Raw genomic sequence first — 25,903 nt, 5'->3', positions numbered from 1 at the left:
GTGGTGCACCCAGCTTTCGTCCCCCGTAACGACCCATGACAGAAAGGCCTCTCCGTCAGTCTCAACACGCTCCAACAATTCAGATTAAATGGCCTTTCTTTGAACCTTGTGGTCTGTTGTGAGCATTCGTGGAACCCATCGTGAGTACCTCTTTGAATATCCGAGAGTCTCGATCATTGGAGACGCATTTCCAATGCTGACAGACAACTGTAGAGCCAATTATCGATTTGTAATGCGCCGGTAGGCACGAATAATGGCATCCGCACGATTCAGCATGTCTGGAGTAGTTGCTGTTACAGGACATCCCGAGCGTGGCAGCTCATGGAACTCTGTTTCTACATTTCCTGAGGCTGTAAGTTTCATTACTCATCGCCCATCTGTACTCCTGTCAACTGCAGCATCGCCCTACACTTCACACAAACGTTTACAGATGTTCACCACAGTTTCTTTTTCAGTGCACAAGAATTCAAAAACGGCACGCTGCTGGTGACGTGAGTCGTATGTAGACACCATTTTGACGCTGTACTACGGCTCTGCCATCTGCCAGAACGGTTCGAAATTTCATCGGTGCACAGAACAAACATCAAATGTGAAGCAATAACAAGGACGTCGGTCTATGTATATTAATGGTTTTAAAAAATGTGGGGCATTACTTATTGAACGACCCTCGTAGCATGCAGACAAGTTGGTTACAGGCCCTCAAATGACCTCCTTCTAACCAACAAAAGGCCATCACTGACACCAAGGCAGAACTAGCTTTCATCAGGAAACACAACAGACCTCCATCCTGCCCTCCAATGAGCTCTAGCTTGACACCACTGAAGGCGCAAATGGTGGTGATTTGGGATCACTAGAATGCAGGCTACAGGGCGTCTGATTCGGAGCTGTCCTTCAAGTAACTGATTGGTAATATTTAGATATGTCACTGTGGTGCCAGCTGCTGCTCAAACTGGTACTGCAGATACAGTATGATGAGTAAGAGCCATACCCCATGGTCTTCTGTGACTGGTAATGCCATGTGACCGTCCGTAGCCCAGTCATCTTGCTCCTGTACATTCTCGTGACCACCGCTGCCAGCAGTCACATAATTGGCTACATTATTGCCAAGTCTCTCTGCAGCATCATAGAAGGAACATCCAGCTTCTCGTAACCTTATCACGCGATCTCATTCAAACTCATGAGGTGTTGATAATGTATTTATCGTCCTAAAGGCATTCTTGACTAACATCAACTCACCACGTCCAGTCTCAAAGGTAACTAACGCTCACGACCATTACGGCGTGTATTTAAAGCAGCCCTGATTTGCGTCCTCATATTGGCTCTACTAGCGCCACTCTTATGCGACTGTTGCGAAATTTGAATAGACGTGATCTTTCAGACGTGGAAACACGCCTACCAACTTTCGTTTATATTGCAGAACTCCTTCTTGAGAAGATGGACAGGTAGGTGACTAAGGCTTGAGCCCATGACCCACCAGGGAGGTGGCTGTCAGCAGAAGGCAGTCTTCAGCATTCGATGGTACGATGGCACCAAGTTGTCCGCATGTAGAATTTACATTACTGGCCATTAAAATTGCTACACCAAGAAGAAATGCAGGTGATAAACGGGTATTCATTGGACAAATATATTATACTAGAACTGACATGTGATTAGATTTTCACGCAATTTGGGTACATAGCTCCTGAGAAATCAGTACCCAGAACAACGATCTCTGGACGTAATAATGGCCTTGATACTCCTGGGCATTGAGTCAAACAGAGCTTGGATGGCGTGTACAGGTACAGCTGCCCATGCAGCTTCAACGCAATACCACAGTTCATCAAGAGTAGTGACTGGCGTATTATGACGAGCCAGTTGCTCTGCTACCATTAACCAAACGTTTTTAATTGGTGAGAGATCTGGAGAATGTGCTGGCCAGGGCAGCCGTCAAACATTTTCTGTATCCAGAAACGTCCGTACAGGACCTGCAACATGCAGTCGTGCATTGTCCTGCTGAAATGTAGGTTTTTGCAGGGATCGAATGAAGGGTAGAGCCACGGGTCGTAACAAATCTCAAATGTAACGTCCACTGTTCAAAGTGCCGTCAATGCGAACAAGAGGTGACTGAGACATGTAACCAGTGGCACTCCATACCATCAGGCCGGATGATACGCCAGTATGGCGATGACGAATACACGCTTGTCGTCGAACTGGTCGTGCAGAATGTTGTTGTCTTGCAAACGTCCCCATCTGTTGAATCAGGGATCGAGACGTGGCTGCACGATCCGTTACAGCCATGCGGATAAGATGCCTGTCATCTCGACTGCTAGTGATACGAGGGCATTGGGATCCGGCAGGCGTTCCGTATTACCCTCCTGAATCACCGATTCCATATTCTGCTAAGTCATTGGTTCTCAACCAACGCGAGCAGAAATGTCGCGATACGATAAACCGCAATCGCGATAGACTACAATCCAACCTTTATCAAAGTCGGAAACGCATTTCTCCTCCTTACACGAGGCATCACAACAACATTTCACCAGGCAACGCCAGTCATCTGCTGTTTGTGTATGAGAAACTTTCCTCATGTCAGCACGTTGTAGGTGTCGCCACTGGCACCAGCCTTGTGTGAATGCTCTGAAAAGCTAATCATTTGCATATCACAGCATCTTCCTCCTGTCAGTTAAATTTCGCATCTGTAGCATGTCATCTTCATGGTGTAGCAACTTTAATGGCCAGTAGTGTAACTCTGGCAGAGACATCCAGCTGTGGACAACAATGTCAGACTTCTGTAGCTGGAAACCTCATCGTGAATTGCAAGTGGTCGTCTTCTCATAGTTATCAGCTGACACTGATGGGTTTGTTTGGCACGCAGTATATCCGTGGATATTATTGAGCACAATCTGAGAAAGAAGACCTGGTTTGGGTGGTATAGATGTTAGTCAGCTGGCTTACACTTCTACAACAGCAACACTTTTGCAACCCCCAGAAATATTGCAGTGTGGAGCAGCCAGAAGTTGGCAGCAGGAAATGATCATTTCATTTGCCCCAGTTTTCCTATTTAGTCAACACCTTCACAAGCCCTGTCTGAGCTGTAAGATGTCACAAATTTGACTGTCAGAGGTGCTGCCTGGCGTCTTCCATTTCATCATTGTCATGGTTGAATGTTCTTGTTTACTGAATTTGCATTGTCGCTCCATTGTACCTGATTATCAGGTTGGCAGGGGATTTTCCCTCTGTAATGTTCATTCTGCTGATCAACACAGGATCAGTTCATCACCCCAGCAAAACCATAGTGCAACATATTTAAATATATAATGGCAAAAGCTTTGGTGAAGTCTAAGTGCAGTTTTGCTTAAATTGCTTTAAATATAGTTTTTACAATTTCTAACGCACAATTCAACAAGAACCGATATTTTGATCAGACAGAATGGGCATATTATAAGCGAGACGGAACAGTTCAAATTCCTAGGCGTTCGGTTAGATAGTAAGCTGTTGTGGAAAGCCCATGTCCAGGATATTGTTCAGAAGCTAAATGCTGCTTTATTTACCATTAGAACAGTATCTGAAATAAGTGACACTTCAACACGAAAAGTAGTCCACTTCGCATATTTTCATACGCTTATGTCGTATGGTATTATTTTTTGGGGTAATTCTTCTGATTCAAAAAGGGTATTTATGGCTCAAAAACGGGCTGTTCGAGCTATATGTGGTGTAAGTTCGAGAACCTCTTGTCGACTCCTATTCAAAAATCTGGGAATTCTGACATTGCCCTCACAGTATATATTTTCTTTAATGTCGTTTGTTGTTAGCAATATTAGCCTATTCCCAAGTGTTAGCAGCTTTCACTCAGTTAATACTAGGCAGAAATCAAATCTGCATGTAGAATGCACTTCCTTGACTCTTGTGCAGAAAGGAGTGCAGTATTCTGCTGCATCCATTTTCAATAAGCTACCACAAGAACTCAAAAATCTTAGCAGTAGCCCAAACTCTTTTAAGTCTAAACTGAAGAGTTTCCTCATGGCTCACTCCTTCTATTCTGTCGAGGAGCTCCTGGAAGAGCTAAAAAATTAAGCAAATTCCAGTGTTACATTGTTGATTGTCTTCATTTAAACTTACGACTTGTCACCTGAATATGTTTTTTTTTTTTATATTTCATTTTATCTGTTTCTAATATAGTGTTATAATTTCATGTATTGACTTGTTCCACGACCATGGAGACTTCTTCTTAATTTGGTCCCACGGAACAATAAATAAATAAATAGTGTTTGTGCACTCACAGGTAGCCATCTCAGTTCATTTGTGGCTTCAGAACTCATGTTTGAAATTAGTTAACTTGTTGTAGATTACTTTTTTCAGTCCTTTAGAAAAACAGAAAGATATAATGGGGTGATATAATTCATCACTTTCTCTTTTTCTCTTAGAAACTAGTAATTACTTTGGATGTTTTCAACACTTCCATAGATATGTCTGATCCCAGTCGGCAATTGGATAGGTGAGTGATGGGTTCAATTATATTTTGGAGGGAGAGCTATAAGATCAGTTGGGTGTGCCATCAATTCCTTCTTATGTAAATAAGTTATACAGAACTGCAACCAGTCACTTTTTTTGAATAATTATGTTTTATTCCATGAACCGGTTTTCGAACCTTTTCAGGTTCATCTTCAGATGGTTTCAGGAAACTACATCATTACTGGTAGCATAATGCCGGGTGCTGTCTCTTTGGCAGAAAGATGGGTCACACTTTAACGAATCGCCATGAGTATAACTTATCTGTCGATATCGATGTAAATTTAGTTTTTACTTACTGCGACAGTATATGCACCTTTTTTTGGTTAGTGTCCATCTGTCTGCCTCCATTTTGATGTCCAGCCTGTACTGTCGCAGTAAGTAAAAACTAAATTTACATCCATATCAACAGATAAGCTATAGTCATGGCTATACATTAAAGTGTGACCCATCTTTCTGCCATAGAGCCAGCACCCAGCATTATGCTACCAATAATGATTTAGCTCCCTGATACCATCTGAAGGTGAACCTGAAAAGGTTCAAAAACTGGTTCATGGAATAAAACATAATTATTCAAAAAAGTGACTGGTTGCAGTTCTTTATAACTTATTTACATTCAGTATACAGTCACGGTTCTAAAATATGCATAATGGATAAGCATAATTCCTTCTTAGTTGATGGTTTTTACATATTTACAATAAGACTGATGCAGGATTCACCTTTGTTAACGAACATCACAGAAGATGCTGGAAACAACTACTGTTGCCGTCAATGTGGTACTGTGCTGATTTATCAAGCTGTGAGACATGTGTAGCAATTCTGTCTGAGAGAGAGCAGCAACAGTGTTATTAATATTCTGTTGTAGTTATTCCAGGGTGTCAGAATTATTTCAGCACACGTGACCTATCAGTTTTCCCACAGGTAAAAATCACAGGGAGTGAGAACTGGCTATCAAGGTGGCCAGTGATTGCAAAGCCTTTTGTGGTTGACCCATACTCAACAAGCACCTCATGCACTCATGACTAGGTTGTCAAGGTGAGGTGTGTTGTTGCTAAGTCTTGCTGAAAATATTCACACTTGCATTCCTCTTTAGTGAATTGACCCACATATGGATTAAACAGTTTCAGGATGTACTAATTAGTATTAACAGTCTGGCAGAAGAATAATGTTATGATGACACCAGACAATGCGCACAAAACACAATCTTGGGTTTATCTCTGAAGTACTCATGGAGATTTTCCAATTCATAATGGTGCACATTCTGTCAGTTTGCGTACCCTGACAGGCTGAACTAGGCCTCGTCTGAGCAATAAAAAATTGAGGGTCCAAAAGTCCTGATTCCACTTCACTCAGAAACCATCAACGGAACTCAACATGTAGCTCACCTGGACATTTCAACTCATTCACAACAGCTAATTAATAAAGGTACAAGTACAGTTCCTTTTTAATAATATTTTAACACAATGATCTATTTGTCCCTCCTTGCACCAATAAATGGTGATTAGATTTTGTCAGACTTTGTTGCAGACTTTCCTTCACATAAGAAAAGTTTTCTGCCATGTGAATTCTTTATTGGATGGTTACAGTTTTTATACACCACATAACCATTTCACGCCATTTTACTACTAAGTTTTGCATTGCAGACTTTGCTGGAGATTTTGCCAAAACAGTTCCAGTTTTGAATTCTTGCACAAATGTTTCTGCACACATTTTTCTTGGGTTGTGCTTGATGTAACACTCAACAATGAACACACACTGTACTATCATGAGCACCATTTTGTGTTGCATTGAGGTGATCACTAAACACATATGGGTCTCTCACTCTCTCAAACATAATGATGCAGTGAAGTACTTGGGAGCAAGCATTCAGGAGTCGTGCATGTATAGGCATGTAAAAGCAACCAACTGGTGCATGGAAATCACAGTTTTCAACATTTTCTATGATGGCAGTTCTCCTGTTCATTAATAGGGGTTGAATCTGTCGGTCTTATAAAAATATTCCATACCAGTTTTATTTTGTTCTCTCTGTAGTTCTTTGACAACCTCAATTGTCTCTTCCCTCCTAACATCAACGATAAACATTGTCAATTTACAGGTGTTAATCTTGTTTTCCATTGGCTGCTGATTTAGACAGTTATTTATTTGTGCTAAATTTTTACCCATTCCATAAAGCAGCTGTTCAATATGTTTGCTGTTTCACTTGGCTCAGTACGGTAATATTTCATTATTCAGTACTGCTATAATGTTCTCATGTGTTTTCTTATTTTTATTTCTTATTTATGGTGTTCCAAATAGTGTTTGATTTGTTCGTAGAGTTTCTGATATGCTCATGATTATGTACCATATTCATTTCAACTGTGTAATGACCTTTTGCAAAGTCTTTGTACATTTTATAGTGCTGCAGGCATGGATCCATGGGTTTTTGTCACTTTCAATCTTTAATGCACCACAGTTGCCAAGGATAAAAAAAATTACATATATATTCCAGCCTGAACTTTCCATTGTTTAATATATGAAATTGTAATTGGTTCATTAAAAAAATAAAAATATCATTTAGAGTTAGTCATGTACTAACACATTACTAGCTTAAAGTCCACATTCTGATCCCTATTTACTATTTTTATGCACATTATCCAGACCAAGAAACAGTATTTCTTATTTTTTAGTATTTTTATTGAAGTTAACATTTAGCTATATCTGCATTCTTTTTTATGTACATAACACACTTTCACCAATTGCTGTGCGAGATAACTTGTGTTTGAAAACATATTGTCATTAGAGGAATTATTTATTTTATAGGTCCGGAATCAAGTTGAAAAGCTTGCAAATGGAATACACATTGGGACCAATTACCGCTTATATGCCATCGAAAGGGTTAGTAGTTTATTTCTATTTATAATTGTCTGATAACCTTTTGATGAAATTGTTATGAGTACTGTAAGTTTTTCATATTGATAATAAACAATATTGGCAACACATTTCAGTCCATAAAGGTTGTTCAAGCTATATTTGCACTGTACTTCATAAGTATATGTTGTAAACATCCCTTTTCTTGTGGTATTTCTGTGAGTTTAGTTGTAATAATATCACATTAGGTTATAGTACATAGTATCTGATTGTGAACCCTAGTGTTCAGTACTTCATTCTTAGCAATAATAATGGCATGGCATAATATGTTATGTCATTCTGAAAAACTATAATGTTTTCTTAGAATCTTCTTGCTACAACTGACACAATGTATCACATTACTTGGAAATTGCATAACTATTCATGGATCACTCGGTGATTGATGTATCTGACATTGTACATAATGGGGTGTAATTGAAGTAACTAAAATTCATGGAATTAATGAGGGTCTGTGGAAGGCACATAAACAAAGCATTAAATAAGAAATTATTGCCAACTATTAACTTTTAATTATATATTATCAGAAAATTTCCGATAGTGGGTGGGTGATCTGCATGCTGATCAGATTTCAGTCCTAGGTTCTTTAGTATTGTCTGTATTTGTGATTTTCCATCTAATAAATGTGCTTCATTCACTGAAAGCTACTTTCGTTACAGACCATGTTAGCATCTGTAATGCATCAGACACAGTAAAAGGTGTACTCAGAGCCATTTGTTTGAAGCAATTTTCCTTGCAACTGAAAAAGTCAGATGGTTTGTTGGACCTTCTGTTCATATTTTTCCCTCACATCACCAACCACTGGAAATGCTACAAGAATGTGAATATTGAAAGTGTTACACATAAATGTATGTTACTTGACTTACAGCAAAATGATACGTATGCATATCATGTGGTACGTTGCAGGTAGTAGGTAACCTGCCTGTTATAAAGTGGTAGCATGTATGTGTTTGGTGATATATATACGTTGTACCCAGAAATGAGTAACATCCTATCCACAGTCCTTCCCAATTCTCCTAAAGTGGTACTTCACCACTCAACCAATGTATGTGCAATATCCTACTCCATCCCTATGCCATATTCACTCCAAATCCCGTGCCACAGGGTCCATCTCCCTTGGAAAACCTAGACACAAATAAATGAACATTGTAAAAAACAGTTACAGAGGAAGGAAAAAAGGGGGAGGGGGAGAGTAAAATCAATTAAGCAGGGAAGTATAATAGGATAAGAGTATATGCTGGACACAAAGCTCCATTCTCTGGAGTTCAAGGACAATGGCACAGAATGTGAGGATCCATATAGTCTACATGGTACAGCAGATTTCTTGTTATGCAATAATGATTGCTCAGCAACTGAATACTGGAATTCTCGAAGGTAGACAGTTCATCTATATCGATTTGTTTCATAGTGGTCATACTTAGGGAGTTTCTCAGTAGTTCTGACTGCAAATGCAGCAAGTAAAGATCAGCTTATAAATGACGTGAATAGTTTTGTACATTTTTTCAGTCATAGGGCTGCTGTTGATGATAGTGTGTGAATCAAGTTTTACAGCAGGTGAGGTTGTAAGGTCAGAAATCTTATGGTAGGTGTGGTGGTCTAGGGTGGTATAAGGTTTGGAAAGTACATTGCAAAAGGAGGATAATGAGAATACAAATCTTGATGGTTTGAGGAGGATATCTGGGACAGGTATTGTTGTAGCTATGAGTACAAGGGAAATCACGTCAGCCAGTGTACTTATCTTTACTGTTTGGACAAGTTGCCCACTGTGAAAATGTTGTATATTTATTTTTTGTTTTACTAATTACACTAATGGCCATTAAAATTGCTACACCAAGAAGAAATGCAGATGATAAACGGGTATTCATTGGACAAATATATTATACTAGAACTGACATGTGATTACATTTTCATGCAATTTGGGTGCATAGATCCTGAGAAATCAGTACCCAGAACAACCCCCTCTGGCTGTAATAATGGCCTTGATATGCCTGTGCATTGAGTTAAACAGAGCTTGGATGGCGTGTACAGGTACAACTGCCCATGCAGCTTCAACATGGTACCATAGTTCATAATGAGTAGTGACTGGTGTATTGTGATGAGCCAGGTGCTTGGCCACCATTGACCAGATGTTTTCAGTTGGTGAGAGATCTGGAGAATGTGCTGGCCAGGGCAGCAGTCGAACATTTTCTGTATCCAGAAAGGCCCGTACAGGACCTGCAACATGCGGTCATGCATTATCCTGCTGAAATGTAGGTTTTCGCAGGGATCGAATGAAGGGTAGAGCCACGGGTTGTAACACATCTGAAATGTAACGTCCACTGTTCAAAGTGCCGTCAATGCGAACAAGAGGTGACCGAGACATGTAACCAATGGCACCCCGTATCATCACGCCGGGTGATACACTAGTATGGTGATGATGAATACACGCTTCCAATGTGCGTTCACCGCAATGTCACCAAACATGAATGCGACCATCATGATGCTGTAAACAGAACCTGGATTCATCTGAAAAAATGACGTTTTGCCATTCATGCACCCAGATTCGCCATTGAGTACACCATCACAGGCGCTCCTGTCTGTGATGCAGCATCAAGGGTAATCACAGCCATGGTCTCCGAGCTGATAGTCCATGCTGCTGCAAAGGTCATCGAACTGTTCGTGCAGATGGTTGTTGTCTTGTAAACGTCCCCATCTGCTGACTCAGGGATCGAGACGTGGCTGCACGATCCATTACAGCAATGCGGATAAGATGCCTGTCATCTTGACAGCTAATGATACGAGGCCATTGGGACCCAGCGCGGAAATTCCGTATTACCCTCCTGAACCCACTGATTCCATATTCTGCTAACAGCCATTGGATCTCAACCGATGCGAGCAGCAATGTCATGATACGATAAACCGCAATCGCGATAGGCTACAATCCGACCTTTATCAAAGTCGGAAATGTGATGGTATGCATTTCTCCTCCTTTCACAAGGCATCACAATAACATTTCACCAGGCAATGCCAGTCAACTGCTGATTGTGTATAAGAAATTGGTTGGAAACTTTCCTCATGTCAGCACGTTGTAGGTGTCGCCACCAGTGCCAGGAAAGCTAATCATTTGCATATCACATCTTCTTCCTGTTGGTTAAATTTTGCGTCTGTAGCACATCATCTTCATAGTGTAGCAATTTTAATGGCCAGTAGTGTACTTCAAGTACAGCTTACATGACAAATCTTTGCTTGCAGTTACTGTCTATAACAGAAATAATTAAGTGGTTTAAAAAAAATATCATGACACTGTACAGACTTTTTGTTTCAATTGCTGTTATGGCTGTACATAAAACATTTTACCTGAGGATTTAAAATAAGAATGTTGTGGTTGATGCAATGTTCTTGTACACTGTAAGGTTATTTACAATACTACAAGTGATCACTTTGTGTTAAGAAAAAATAAGAGTTAAATGCTACCGAGACTATATATAGCAAATTTTGGAAGTTTTAAAAAGTTTTATAGAAAGTTTTCAAAATTTTTATAATTTTTCATTTGGTTATAACTGGGAAGGATCATCTGATTTTAAGGCCGGATTTGAAAAAGTTGGTGAGGAAGGTGGGATGATATATGAATGGGGGAACGGACGGGAGGATAAAAACATAGAAATTCTAACCAGCACCACAAGAGATTTATTTCTGGGGCGAGGTCAGTGGAGTCGTAGGGAAAGAGGAAAGCCCTGGACAGCATGTTGGTATGTGTATTGAGGTACATCACATTGCAGTGCATTCTTTACAACAAATACCTAGGTTGTGGGGAAGGGACACTGATGAGGTCATAGTGGAGATACTTATGCTTGTTGGTGTGTTTGATACAGACTGAAGTTTGTATGTAATGTTCTATGAAATAGAAGTTGATATCCATGAAGAAATCTTAGGATTTGGATAAGGACTAGACAAGTTACAGTTTGGGAACAGAGTTAAGTTGTTGAAGGGAGTAGGAGCAGTAGTTATTCACCATCTACTCAGAGCACAAACATTTTATTGACAAATGTCAAGTTTCAGGGTCCAGTGGTAAAACACATACATGGAGACTGAGAGGTCATGGAATCTAATCCAGTCTACCTTTAACATTTCGGTGATGTGAAGATTCACAAGAAATGACATGTGGTTTGCATTCCATATTAAACTCTAGGTTCTCTTTGTGCTATGGAATTATGGGGTAGACTAGTGAAAGACTTACATGAGGCCAATGACATACATTAAAAAAAAATGATGAATCTACAACAAATTGGGGAACAGAGCTTCTAGAATTTAAGGTATGGCTCTTCTGTGGAATTAAGCAAAATGATTGTCATGTTATGAGATGATCTCAGTTCTCATTGCCAGACTCATTGAATTTATCTGTCATGGATGCACGGTCATTGTTGTTAAACTCAATGTTAAAATGTAGTCTCAACCTCCTTTCACAATGCAAAAGTGTTGATGTGTTCCAAAGTAGCAAACCTTCATCATGAGTAATTCCAATGAGGAAGGTCTGCTCCTTTGAAATTCACTTCTAACGATTTTACGTTGTGAGAGGTGGTTGAGCCTACATTTTAACATTGCTACAGCTATTGTTTGTTCACAGAAGTGGCACATGACAGATGAAGTAGTTATGGGTAAAGGTGAAGTTAGTTGATATGATAGTGAATGAGTTTTGTTTTTGCAACCTATCAGGTGGATTTTACAAGAAATAGTACTTGAAAGCAGAGAAATCATATATATGTTGGATGCTTGTGTGGAGAAAGGTTTCATAAGAGGAAGTTTAAAGGTGGACTATAGTGATGGGAATGGATTTGAAATGCTCCAGGAAGTGATTGATATACTGCAATTTACAAATTGAAGGGAGGTTCCTTTTGATAATTTTGAGACGCTGGTCTGCCAGAGATCAGATAATCTGCATTTAGCTTTGAGCTCTGTTAACAGTGAGATCGATAGAATGGATATCAGTTCATTTTAGGTAACAGGTAGGGTGTATAAGGAGTTAAATTGCTGCAACTGAAATACCTTTCGAGGGGTTAATGTTGTCAGCATATTCTGAAACCCAGTTTAGATGGTGTAAATGTTGCCTTTGTATAACTTTTCTGTCTTTCTTACCATCTAATTGTCCCTCAGTTCATGCAGTATCATGTATTCATTACCAAACAAAGTGACTGTTTGCAGGTTGAAACTTTTAATGGGGAACCAGTGCAACTAGTTCGCCTGCGTAATCCCTTGGGTCCTGGTGGGGAGTATGTGGGTGCATGGGCCAGGGATTCACCAGAATGGGATGAGGTACCACCCAGTGAGAAAGAGCGTCTCAATGTGCGGCACATGGGAGAAGGTGAATTCTGGTAAGTATCCTCATACAGAAATCCTGGAAAGTAATGAGAGAAATAAGTATGAAGTACAGACTGTGATATGAATTAAATGTGAAGAACATATGTAAAGCAGATGATAGAGTTATCTTATGCTTCGTAGGTATTTGATGTACTTTGACAACTAGTTCAATGCTTTTTATAAATCAAGGAAAAACCAGAAAAATCCAATACTTTATGTAAGATGGTTGCCTGTCAAACTTGATTAAGTACAGTGAAGTATACAGCATGTGACATGGTATGATCATATATTTCCAGACAAGAAAGTGTATCATAAGTTTGCACTGAAAAAATTTAAAATGTTGGCTTGTTATATATCACATAACATTAGTATGGGATTTGATAACTCTAATCAGTAATACACAACAGCATTATGAAAAGAATGGATTGCTACTCACCATATAGCAGAAATGTTGAGTCACAGACAATCCCAACAAAACGACAGTTACACAACTAAGCTTTGGTCCAAAAAGCCTTCTCCTGGATTAGATAGAACACACACACACACCACACACACACACACACACACATATTCATACAAATGCAACTCTCACACACATGACCACTGTCTCTGTCTGACAAAGCCAGACTGCGAGCAACTCTACATAATGGGGGCAGTAAGTGCTGCTTGTGAGAGCATACAGGGACAAGACGGAGAGAGAGTAGGGCAGCTAAGTGTAGTTGGGAGGTTATACGGAGGGCAGGAGGATGGGGGGGGGGGGAGCACAAAAAGAGAAAAGGACAAAGACTGTGGGTATGTTGGTGGAGTAGAAGGCTGTGTAGCACTGGAATGGGAACAGGGAAGGGGCTAGATGGGCAAGGACAATGACAAACAAAGGTTGAGGCCAGGAGAGTTACAGGAATGTAGGATATATTACAGGGACAGTTACCACCTACGCAGTTCAGAAAAGCTGGTGTTGGTAGGAAGGATCCAGATAACACAGGCTATGAAACAGTAATCAAAATTAAGAACATCATGTCGGGCAGTGTGCTCAGCAACTGGGTGGTCCAGCTGTTTCTTGACCACAGTTGGTCGGTGACCATTCATGCGGACAGATAGCCTGTTGGTTATCATGCCCATGTAGAACGGAGCACAGGTTAACTTGATCACATGACTGGTTTCACAGGTAGCCCTGCCTCTGATGGGATAGGTGGTGCATGTGACCATACTGAAGTAGGTGGTGGTGGGAGAATGTATGGACAGGCCTAGCGTGTAGGTCTACTACAGGGATATGAGCCATGAGGCAAGGGGCTGGGAGAAGGGGTTGTGTAGGGATGTATGAGGATCTTGTGTAGGTTTGGTGTGTGGTGGAATACCACTGTGAGAAGGGGGGGGGGGTTGGGGAAGATAGTGTGGTAGGACATTCCTCATTCAGGGCATGACAAGAGGTAGTCAAAGCCCTGGCAGAGAATGCAGTTCCATTACACAATGCCTGGGTGGTAGTGCATTATGAGGGAAATGCTCTTCTGTGGCCAGACAATGGGACTTTGAGAGATGGTGGGTTACTGGAGAGATAAGACATGGGAGATCTCTTTTTGTATGACATTGGGAGGATAATTACGGCCTGTGAATGCCTCGGTGAGACCCGTGGTATATTTTGAGAGGGACTACTCATCACTACAGATGTGATGGCCATGGGTGGCTAGACTGTATGGAAGGGACTTCTTGATGTAGAATGGTCAGCAGCTGTCAAAGTGGAGATATTGCTTGTGGGTGGTAGGTTTGATATGGATGGAAATACTGATGTAGCCATCTTCAATCTTCAGGTCAGTATAAAGGAAGGTGGCTTGTTGGGTTGAGGAGGACCAGGTGAAGGAAATGAGGGAAAGGTGTTGAGGTTCTGGAGGACTGTGGATAGGATAGACTCATCTTTGATCCATATTGTCAATGAACCTGAACCAGGTGAGAGATTTCGAATTCCGGCTGGTTAGGAAGGACCCCTGTAGATGGCCCATGAATTGGGTTGGCATAGAATGGGCATTAGGGATATGAGTGTAAAGGGAGTTGGCATCAATAGTGACAAGCAGGACACCATGTGGTAAAGGAACAAATACTGTAGAGAGTTGGTGGAGGAAACTGTTGATGACTTTGATGTAGGAGGGTAGGTTGTGGGTAATAGGCTGAAGGTGATGGTCTGAGAGTAGAGATTCCCTCAGTGGGGGCACAGTAACTGGCCACAAGAGGGCATCCTGGATGGTTGGGTTTGTGGACATTAAGAAGCATGTAGAAGGTGGGGTCATGGGGAATGGTAGAGGTGAGGGGAGGGATAGGCTCTGGGGAGAGGTTCTGACGGGGACCTAATGATTTGAAGAGAGACAAGAGATACTGCAGGATATCCGGAGTGGGGTCACTGTGGCCAGGATTGTAGGTGGACAGCTGGCAGAGTCCTTCTGCCAGGTAATCCTTGCAGTTCAAAACAACACTGGTGGAGCCTTTCCCAGCAATTAGGTTTATAATTTTGGGATCAGTTTTTAGGTGGTGGATTGTGGTTATTTTTATGGATGTAAAGTTAGCTTGCATTTTGAGGGATTTGGAAAATGGTGGTGCAAGGTTTGAGGTTAAGAAATTCTGGAAAGTTAACGGGGAGATCTGGAGGCAGTGGGAATTTGATCACAGGTGGATGTAGGAGTGGACTGAGCCAGCCAAGGTTTTACGTTGGTCTTTGGGAGCCTTTGATGGTAGGGTGGGTGGCAAAACAGAGTTTCCACTATAGGGACCAGGAGAAGGAGAGAAGGTCTTTAAAAAGTCCAGCATATATGAATTTGGGACTGCTGCAAAAGGTAAGGCCTTTGGAAAGGACTGACTTTTCTGTGGGGCTGAGGCTTTTCAAAGAAAGATTCATGACTGTTTTTTAGGTCTGCTTAGGTTCTGGATTCAGTATGGTGGTCAGATGGAGTTTTAGAGGGTGGGGTAAATGTAGCAGGTCTTCAAGGAAGAATCTGTCAGCTATGAATGAATGTGGGGAGGGTTTGGAGGCTGTTGTAGAAGTGATGGATAGTGGTAGTCCAGAGTGGGAGTGGGAAGTGAATGAGTTGGAGAGTTTTCTTAGGTGACATTGAGCATGCTGCTGTAGTTCCTGGAGGGCAAGGGTTTTTGTGTGTAAGGTGGGATCCAGGAATTTGATATTGCACAACAGGAGAATTTCACGGATGGAGAGAAGACATTGCAAGGAGGTTTGAGACTGATTGATGTGATTTCGCAGAAATATGTTGGTGAGAGTTAAGGACTGGCAGAATCTGAACAGATGTAGGTCATTGTGGGAGGAAGTGTTGCAGTCGGAGATGGGTAATTTTGATGGTAAGGCCATCTGGGAGGATTCCGTGAGCCAAGCAACAATGTAGGAACAGTATGTGGGACTGGGTTCTGGTTAGGGATAAGGAAAGTTTCTGTAGTGATACAGGTGGAAGGAGCAAGGTTCCACAGTGGATGATAAAAATAGGTGAAAATTCGTAAATAACATAGAGAAATATACCAAAATACATGGAAAAAATCACAAAAAAGGTGAACGGATGAAGTATGGGGAAACAAGATGCTGGCCAGAGCGGCCGAGCGGTTCTAAGCACTACAATGTGGAATCGCTCGACCGCTACGGTCGCAGTTCGAATCTTGCCTCGGGCATGAATGTGTGTGATGTCCTTAGCTTAGTTAGGTTTAAGTAGTTCTAAGTTCTAGGGGACTGATGACCTCAGAAGTTAAGTCCTATAGTGCTCAGAGCCATTTGAACCATTTTGAAACAAGATGAAACCTGAGGGAGTAGACTGACAGTGAATGTTGAAAACAAACAGCCAGAGACAGTGGTCATGTGTGTGACAGTTGTATTTTCAAAAATGTGTGCTTGTTTTGTCTAATCCAGAATAATGCTTTTTGGCTGAAAGCTTTCTAGTTTAGCAGTCCTTTTGTTGTGCCCATCTGCAACTCAACATTTTCACTATATGGTGAGCAGAAATCTATCCTTTTTGGGCGTTGATGACCATGCAATTGAGTGCCCTGCAAACCAAACATGAAAGCATCATCTATCCTTTTCATAAATGTGTCATTATTCCATTCTGGATTTCCCATTGTTTAATCAGCAATATATCATGTACAGGATTTGTGATGCTGTTAATGATGACATATATGAATGACATAGAAAGTTAATGCTGCTATTCTTGTAAAATTACTCTCACTGTGTTTCATTACTAATGAAGTAATGTACTGTATTTTTGTCTATTACTGTCTTGTAAGATGACCTGTACAATCACACTTACACATGGAAAGACAGGAGGTCAGTGGGGACGTAGAACCCCTGGCTCTACCCCTAATAATATCACGGCCCTACTGCAGCAATAACAACTGTATCTTTGCCAGATCAGTTCTCTGTAGTACACACTCTATTCTACACACATTGTGTATATTCTGCAAGAATAAAAGTATTCATAGTAAGTAATGGGAGTTCAAGTGATTATTTATCATCATAATTACCACACACACTCCGCACTACCTGCAGGTCTGTGTGTCCACTAAGGGCATCCCAGTCTGCACATACTGATAATATCACATCCAAAGACACTCCTTTATAGCCATTTCATGAATGATAGCAAATTCTAGTCTCTCATTAAAGTAAAACATATCCACTATCACTTTACAATATAAACAGTGACGCACCAGTGAACAGAACTGCCATCCAATTGATCTGCACTATAGCTACATGCTATTATAAGCAATGAAAATGCTACCTCATACGACAAGTAATAAGCAATCAGTAGTTACCTGAATGAAAAAGTACGTAAATAACATTAAATCCTGAATGTAAATGTACAGATGCATGTGTATAAAATTACTATAATATTTGCCAATTCTTTGTTTTAAATATGATATGTAGACTAAATATTGGTACATTAGTGTAAGATTACTTGTTTTTATATTACAAGTACATACTCTACCCACAGTGAAATAAAATGTGACAAAATATTTTTTATTAATTTTAATCAATCAATTGGTATTTCTCATCTTGAAGACCAAAAATGAAAACCACGAATTGCTTAGCTTGCACAACTGGAATCACCACGTTTATGTTTGGGGAAAAAAGCTTACTTTCATTAGAACATATGACTTTACAGACTTGAAATCCTTGTGAACTCAATGACTTGAAGGACATAATACATAATGATGCTGTGTAACTCTGATTAAAAATGTAAGTTACTCTCATTATGTCCATTTTTCCAGGATATCCTATTCAGATTTTGTGAAGACATTTACACACCTGGAGGTTGTCCATTTGGACAGTGATACAAGTCGAGATGAGCCATCACTTCATCATAAAAACACATGGCAAATGCGACTTTATCAGGGCTCTTGGAGGAGAGGAGTAACTGCTGGTGGTTGCCGAAATAATCCTGGTAAGGCTTTCATGTTAACCTGCAACCAATTACTGCAAAAATTTTAAAATAAGCAATTGTGTATTGTGAATTTATGCTGAATAAATTTAAAATCCAACTATCTTTAATGAATGTGTAACAAAGTAATTGAAACTTACACTAAATATGAAACAAGAAATAAGTCTCCCTTCTTCATTACAGACACTTTCCACATAAATCCACAGTTACATCTCATACTGAGTGAGATGGAAGAAGTTATAATTTCTTTGAATCAACACAGTATAATGGAACCAAAGGTAAGACAAGAGTTCTCTCAAATCACAAATCAGTGATTAGCTTATTTTTCTAACCTCTACTATTTTTCATACAGCAGTTTGTTTCTGATTAGGCCAAGCTATTCCTTGATTCTTACCAAGATAATGTGTCTCTTCAAACACTGTTGCTGCTGTGATAATGCTCACCTCTAGACTGTAATGTATTGCAATAATTACTTCTTTGATGCCATGTAAGTGCAGCATCAGCATATCACTTTATTTTTCTTCTGCAGGTCATAGGATTTACAGCATACTCGTTACCAAAAAACAGCACTGAAACTATTGGGAAGACATTTTTTAAGAAAAATAAATCCCTTGTGAACTCCCAGTATACAAATAGCAGACAGGTTTGTTGTAATCTTATGCCAGTTATCTGATACTGTAAGAGTTCATTGATAGTTTCAAAAGTATTTTGTGCTATTTGAAATTTGAAGTCAAAACACTTCTGAAATTTAATTTTGTTCAATATTCATCTTCCCAGGTCAGCCACAGATGTCAGCTTGAGCAGGGTGGTTACCTCGTATTACCAACTACTTTTGAACCAAGTCAAGAGTCAAGCTTCACACTAAGGGTTTATTCCAGCAAACCACTGAAATTAAAGTATGTAAAGAATGCTAAAGTATTCTTTTTTTTTAATTTTAAAACCCCTCTTGATTGGTATTGAAAGGCATATGAAATGTTCTCTCAGAATTAAGTTCCAATGAGTTTTTTTTTCTTTTTCTAGGTTGTTGGACATTCACCCATCATTAGTTAAGTCAGCAATTATCAAGGTAAGAATGCAAATCATTCCATAGTTATTTACATAAATTCAGTATCTTAAGAACTGTAGGGCTGTGCTCAGGCAGTTGTGATGGTAGTGTTTGAATAGTAAACATCCATAGAAGCATACAAAACAATGTACATGCTACTCAAATACCAGCTAACTTTGACAAGAAACGCCGTGATTAAAATGAATAGAACCTCCATATCAAGCAGCAAGGTGTGCAAACTTCTGTAAGTCCAATCTAATAAAGGGAGGAATTTTATGATACATATTAAGCTATCCACAGAAAAAGCAGTGAATCATTATGCACAAGTTTGTGTCAGCCAGTAACATGAACTGCCAGCTACTGTCACATGTTATTAGGGTGTACCATGATGGCTTCTTCAGTGTCATAGTTAACTTTACAGCCAGTCAAGCATCACATTGGTTAGGATTCAATAATTGTGGGTCCAGCCGTAGATGGGTACAGAGGAGTATACTTTTCAGACTCAGCAGGCAAATATGATGTAGAGCCGAATCCATTAGTTACGTGAAGGCAGACTGAAACAAGGGCAAATGATTAAAGAGGTAAATATCTGTAGCATAATCCAACTCTGAGCTTGGAGAACAAATGAATAACAGTCTGACTGGAAAAATAGGATTACCTGTAGGCATCTGTATAACTTTTCCCAAGTGGCAAAGACAGACTACACTTGTGTCTTAATGACTCAACTATAGGAATGGTGCACTTCATTGCTGGACGTGATCATTACCCCACATATCTACACAGAATAAGGAAATGGGCAGCAGCTCTCAACAATTGTGGAGAAATAGGAACACTTGAACGTGTGGTCCTTCATAGTACTTTACATTAAGATGCCATAGGATGGAAGTTACTTTACTGCAGTATGAGTTTTGCAATATGGAACATAGAGATATTGTCAATTATGATTAAAGTGTATGTACAAAAATGAACAACAGCAGCAGAACCACCTCTAGAATGGAAAAATGAGGAAGTAAGCTCATTGGACATTTTAAGCTAGATGATGATAGTGCTGATTGAGAATGGGCTGTTGATGAATAAGCTAATTACTGATGTGTTAAATTTGAATACACAATTGTTTAAATTGTACATAAAAAATTTAGACATATGAACTCATATGCTAATAAAAAGGCCTGAGTGCTTTTAAGCCTAGCAGAATCATTTGGCTGTAGTTTGACATAGGGATAAATTCAGATGTAGAGAACTGTATGGCCATTAAACTTGAGAAATTCCAAAATTTGTTATAACAGGACAGATAAAATATCTACTCATAACTTGTGCCATGGGGAAACACATAAAAATGCTTTGGAAATGTGCAATCTTTCAGAGCCAGTGGCTCCTTCTTCTTCTTCTGGCAGAGGTGAAGTACAAAGGAGGTGATGTTATGGCATGGGAATGTTTTTTATAGTTGGGGTGTGCTCCCCTTAAGAAAACACTAAATGTAGAAGGATATGAACATTACTGGAATTGTCTGGCCTACCACTGAGTCCCAACCTGAACCCCATGGAATGCCTTTAGAATGAGTTAGAATGTCAGCTTTGGTCCAGATTCCAGCATCCAATATAATTACCTTCTTTGGTTTCATCTGTTGAGGAAGAATGGGCTAGCATTCTTCTGCAGAAATTCAGACATTTGATTGAAGCTTTTTGAGCAATTGGCTTCTTCTTCTGGCAGATGAGTTGAGTGGGAAGGAAGGAAGATGAAGGAGAAACCAGTGAGATTTAGGAAATCCCTCTTACTTCCCTTCTACCAGAAGGAGGAGCCACTGGCTCCAAAAGCTCGCACTTTTCTATAACTTTTGTATGTGAGTTCCCTGCTGCTGCTTTATGAGTAGATTTTTTTATCTAGCCTGTTATATTTTCCAAAATTGAATATTTTCATTGAGCTATTCCAAGACTGCAGTTTACCACAGTAACAGAATAGGGTCAGAGGGTTCTGTTGGTTTTTCTTTTGCTTCTACTTCTGTCTTATTGCTTTCTTTAATTTCTACGTTTTGTTATTAATAAGACTAGATTTTAGAAGTAGATGTTTAATACATACATTCAATCTCATACTGAAAGAAATGTAAAATATATAGTATATAATGAACCACCTTAGAATAATAAGGTTGTAGTAAGTTGTACATAAATACATAAATAAATCTTAATAATTATAGCTTGTATTGGTGTAAAATTGAAAGTGCCAGAACTGGAAGGTGATGCTTCAGAGGCATGGCATGGGAATGTTTTTTATAGTTGGGGTGTGCTCCCCTTAAGAAAACACTAAATGTAGAAGGATATGAACATTACTGGAATTGTCTGGCCTACCACTGAGTCCCAACCTGAACCCCATGGAATGCCTTTAGAATGAGTTAGAATGTCAGCTTTGGTCCAGATTCCAGCATCCAATATAATTACCTTCTTTGGTTTCATCTGTTGAGGAAGAATGGGCTAGCATTCTTCTGCAGAAATTCAGACATTTGATTGAAGCTTTTTGAGCAATTGGCTTCTTCTTCTGGCAGATGAGTTGAGTGGGAAGGAAGGAAGATGAAGGAGAAACCAGTGAGATTTAGGAAATCCCTCTTACTTCCTTCTACCAGAAGGAGGAGCCACTGGCTCCAAAAGCTCGCACTTTTCTATAACTTTTGTATGTGAGTTCCCTGCTGCTGCTTTATGAGTAGATTTTTTTATCTAGCCTGTTATATTTTCCAAAATTGAGCTATTCCAAGACTGCTGTTTACCACAGTAACAGAATAGGGTCAGAGGGTTCTGTTGGTTTTTCTTTTGCTTCTACTTCTGTCTTATTGCTTTCTTTAATTTCTACGTTTTGTTATTAATAAGACTAGATTTTAGAAGTAGATGTTTAATACATACATTCAATCTCATACTGAAAGAAATGTAAAATATATAGTATATAATGAACCACCTTAGAATAATAAGGTTGTAGTAAGTTGTACATAAATACATAAATAAATCTTAATAATTATAGCTTGTATTGGTGTAAAATTGAAAGTGCCAGAACTGGAAGGTGATGCTTCAGAGGCAATCTTAAGAATAATTTATATCTAAAGGAAGTTTAAATAAAAATGCACCAGAAAAATTATGTAATATATGTTTTGTTAGCATAAAGAAAATGATAATAGGAAATACAGGTAAGTGGATATCCTACTTTTCAGATTTGCATCTCACATAAGTTGTAAGTTCTACCTCTGCTTATGAGTTGGGAATATATGTGGCAATTTGAATATAGTAGGTTAGTTTGATGTTTCATCGTCAGCACTTTCATGTAATAAGTTGTGCTTGTAGGAACATTACCTGAAGCAGGTAATTGTCAACTTACACTATTTGATCAAAAGTATTCAGATGTCACCTTATGAATGGAATTGACCACTACATGTCATGAGAGTGGACCCACCTATGTACAAGAAGGCAGGAAGTATTGTGTTGTTGGTGGAGAAGCAGTAAAAGCAGAATGGGTCAGTCAGTAGAATTCAATGACTACAAACATTTGCTATTCACTGGTATCACCTGAGTAATGTATCCATCAGGGCAGTTCAACCCTTGTAAAGATACACATATTGACTGTTGGTGACATGATTGTGAAGTGAAAATGTGAAAGAATAACCACAGCTAAACCAAGAGCAGGCAGAAGTCATGTACTGATGGACTGGAACTGTCGAGAATTGTGGAAAATGGTTGTAAAAAATTACATGAAATAAGTGGAATGAATTGCTTACAAGTTCTGAAGTGCTAGCAGCAGTCCAGCTAACACAGTGAATGTGTCGAAGGCGGTACCATGCTTGAGCATCTTCTCATAAGCACTCATTTTTATTGTCAGTGATAAGTGACACTTGAAGTAGTGTAAAGAATGATGCCATTGGACTGGACTGGACTGGAAATGAGTGATTTGGAATGATGGCTCATCCTATACCCTGTGGCAATCCAGTGGAAAGGTTTGGGTTTGGCAAATGCAGGGAGACTATTATCTGCTATTATTTGTTGTGCCAACACATGGTATGGATGTGTTTTTTGTAGTTAGGGTGTATTCCCCTTATTTTGATTAAGAAAACACTAAATGTGGAAGGGTCTGAACATTTCTGAAATGGACTGACCTAGCCCTGAGTCACAACTTTCATTCAAAGCATCCCCAGCAGTGTTCAAGCCATTGTAAATGTGAAGAGTGGATACACCCTGTATTAATGTCCTTTGGTAGGTGCCCAGATACTTTTGATCATATACTTTATTTGCATGTAATAACTGGATCATACCAGTAACTACTGCATTGATATGTTTTTTGAAGCTATATTTACACAGATTCAGGCTTTCAACAACATTATTTATGGCAAATAAAATAATGTTGCAGTATGGTGAGAACTAGTCTGGATGATTCAAAGGGAATCAGAAACAAAGAGTTCATAACAAATGTGTTATCAATTACAACAGATTATTACACAATCTTATGAAATTAATATACAAAAATTCAGAATGTTACAGCAGGAAAAGAGTTGTAGCATAAGTAGTTAGTATAAGATTCTAAATAAATAATTGAATAAAGGTTCCAGGGGAATTGTGTGAGAAAAATAGGAAAAGAAATAGTTTAAAGAAATATCAGTAATAAAGTTATATTTACTTAGACTACTGCAGTGATGCACTTAGTGCATTTGTGACTAAAGCGTATCACATGGGGATCATCTAAATAGGATTAAACTGAGAAAAGATTACATTGGTAGCATCTTTATTATGAAGTGTGCAGCTATTTAAAAATGCTGTATATTTGGCAAAGACAAATGAAAAGTGTAGATGAAGCAAAACTGCACACCAACAAAGACAAAAGAAAGAAGCAGCAAATGACAGAAAAACAGCAGCAAAAGAACACATAGAAACAAAAAAAGCCACAAAGTAATTTACTGATGGTTTTGTTCTTTCCTATTTTTTTACCTTATTTGGTGTTTTGTTCTTACATAACTCACATACTACATAAAAAGTGTTCTTTAGCATTTTTTATATTATTCCAAGCCTAACTGTGTGTACAAATTGTTTAAGTTTAAATAATATGAATATCAAACTTCTTCAGATTGAGTACCACGCATGAAATCCAAACATATTTACAATCTCACATTGACTGACTCATATCGCAGGTACCTCATTTAAACATTTGCTTTCCTGTAGGCACCACCCTTACTGGATGGAAAAAGTTTCAGCCAATATGAAGCTGTCTTTCTTCAGTTGGCTGATGAGCATCGGACTGTTAATGCATTTGAATTACAAGAGCTGTTAGATGCTTGCTTACCAAATGGTAAATACCATCTTGTTATTACTTGAATTTTCTGAGTTCTACGCATCTGACCTTTCTCTAACTATGTTGTAAAATGTTTCAGATTACATCAAGAGCTGTGCTTGTATGGAAGTATGCAGACAAGTGGTTCTTACACTAGATGTATCCTTTATTGACACAGAAACCTGTGTAAAATATGGACTGTTTGTGCATCATTATGATAAACTTCTAATTTAATTTACCTAAGTAATAGGCAAAATGTTAAGAACAAGAAATTCAAAAACATAATTCACTGTGTAGTGTCAAATAAGCATATATTATGTGACTTGTCAGTGAGAAGCACAACCTTAATATGATACAGGTCTTCTTCTCACTTTCCATACTGTTGTGTTCCAGTATTACAGTATAATAACAAAATTTTGGTGGTAATTTTATAACAAGGCTTGTAATGCTGCATGCAATTTAGTCTTTAATCAGAGCACATTGAACGTGAGTGCTACTGTGTGTTTGAAATTTCATAAGGTAGATTCACATAAAGAAATATTCAACATACTCAGATGTACACAGCTAACAAAGAGATTGAAGTACTAGGTTGGGGCCCAAGGGGACTCACTTTCAGTGATAATCCTTGTGTAATATTGGTGTGCACCGCACATCAGAATATCATCTGTGAATATGTGTGTTCCTTATCTGTGTAAAAGTGAGTGCCGAGTAAATAGCAAGGATCTATTGACATATTGACTATTCATTTGCTACAGAGTTCTGTGTCAGTTAGCATCTACAAGTTACTTGCCTCAACTACATCCATGGCAGTACACCACAGGTGACAGCTTTTGATTTCCATGTTATGGAACAAATTTTAATTATGCTTCACTACAGAAGCTTACAACCACCACACAAATGTAGCTGCTTGCAATCTGTATTGACTGACTAGTCTCCTTCAACTATAGGGATGTGTAAAGACTGTGATAAACCTTACCATGCCAAAACATTGAGTTCTCAGATTGGTGAGGTTTATTCATTGCCCAGTGTGCATAAAACAGATGATTATAAGACATGTTAAGTGATGCTCAAAGTAACAAGAACTTTGCTGTTATCTTGTAGGTTATCATTACAAGTGTAAAGGATCAAAGTTATAAATGAGACTTTGAAGCAACACTGCAATGGCGGGCAGAATCAGGCCACACCAAAGACAGGTACTGGCCAATGGAATGTGTGTTGAGCAGCTTTGCATCGCCTCCATGTTGACAGACTACACTGGGCCACCCTGCAGGAGGTATTGCAACTGATTATAACAATTGGGTTGTAAACCAGCCCAGAACAATTGGCATGAGCCAGAAACACTGCTGTTACTGTGAAATCAATAGGGAGCAACAGTATTTCATTGTGGTTGAATCTGTTGATCATCGTTTGGCCCACAGGGCAGTAT

The 25,903-nt window shown here is 39.2% G+C and overlaps 1 protein-coding gene across 1 annotated transcript in view; it reads left to right on the top strand.

Moving 5' to 3' along the window:
• The window catches only part of LOC126187867 (calpain-C), a 439,586-nt gene that overhangs the window by 383,011 nt on the left and 30,672 nt on the right, over positions 1–25,903 (top strand). The window contains exons 6-14 of the mRNA XM_049929190.1: positions 7,288–7,362; positions 12,571–12,740; positions 17,971–18,143; positions 18,324–18,418; positions 18,670–18,783; positions 18,918–19,036; positions 19,161–19,206; positions 24,369–24,495; positions 24,578–24,636. Coding sequence (XP_049785147.1) covers positions 7,288–7,362; positions 12,571–12,740; positions 17,971–18,143; positions 18,324–18,418; positions 18,670–18,783; positions 18,918–19,036; positions 19,161–19,206; positions 24,369–24,495; positions 24,578–24,636 — 978 coding nt within the window. The remainder of the gene's footprint in view (positions 1–7,287; positions 7,363–12,570; positions 12,741–17,970; positions 18,144–18,323; positions 18,419–18,669; positions 18,784–18,917; positions 19,037–19,160; positions 19,207–24,368; positions 24,496–24,577; positions 24,637–25,903) is intronic.

The sequence above is a fragment of the Schistocerca cancellata genome, chromosome 5 (assembly GCF_023864275.1).
Source record: "Schistocerca cancellata isolate TAMUIC-IGC-003103 chromosome 5, iqSchCanc2.1, whole genome shotgun sequence".
NCBI classification, from domain to species: Eukaryota; Metazoa; Arthropoda; class Insecta; order Orthoptera; family Acrididae; genus Schistocerca; species Schistocerca cancellata.
This window is presented reverse-complemented; position numbering and strand designations above follow the sequence as displayed.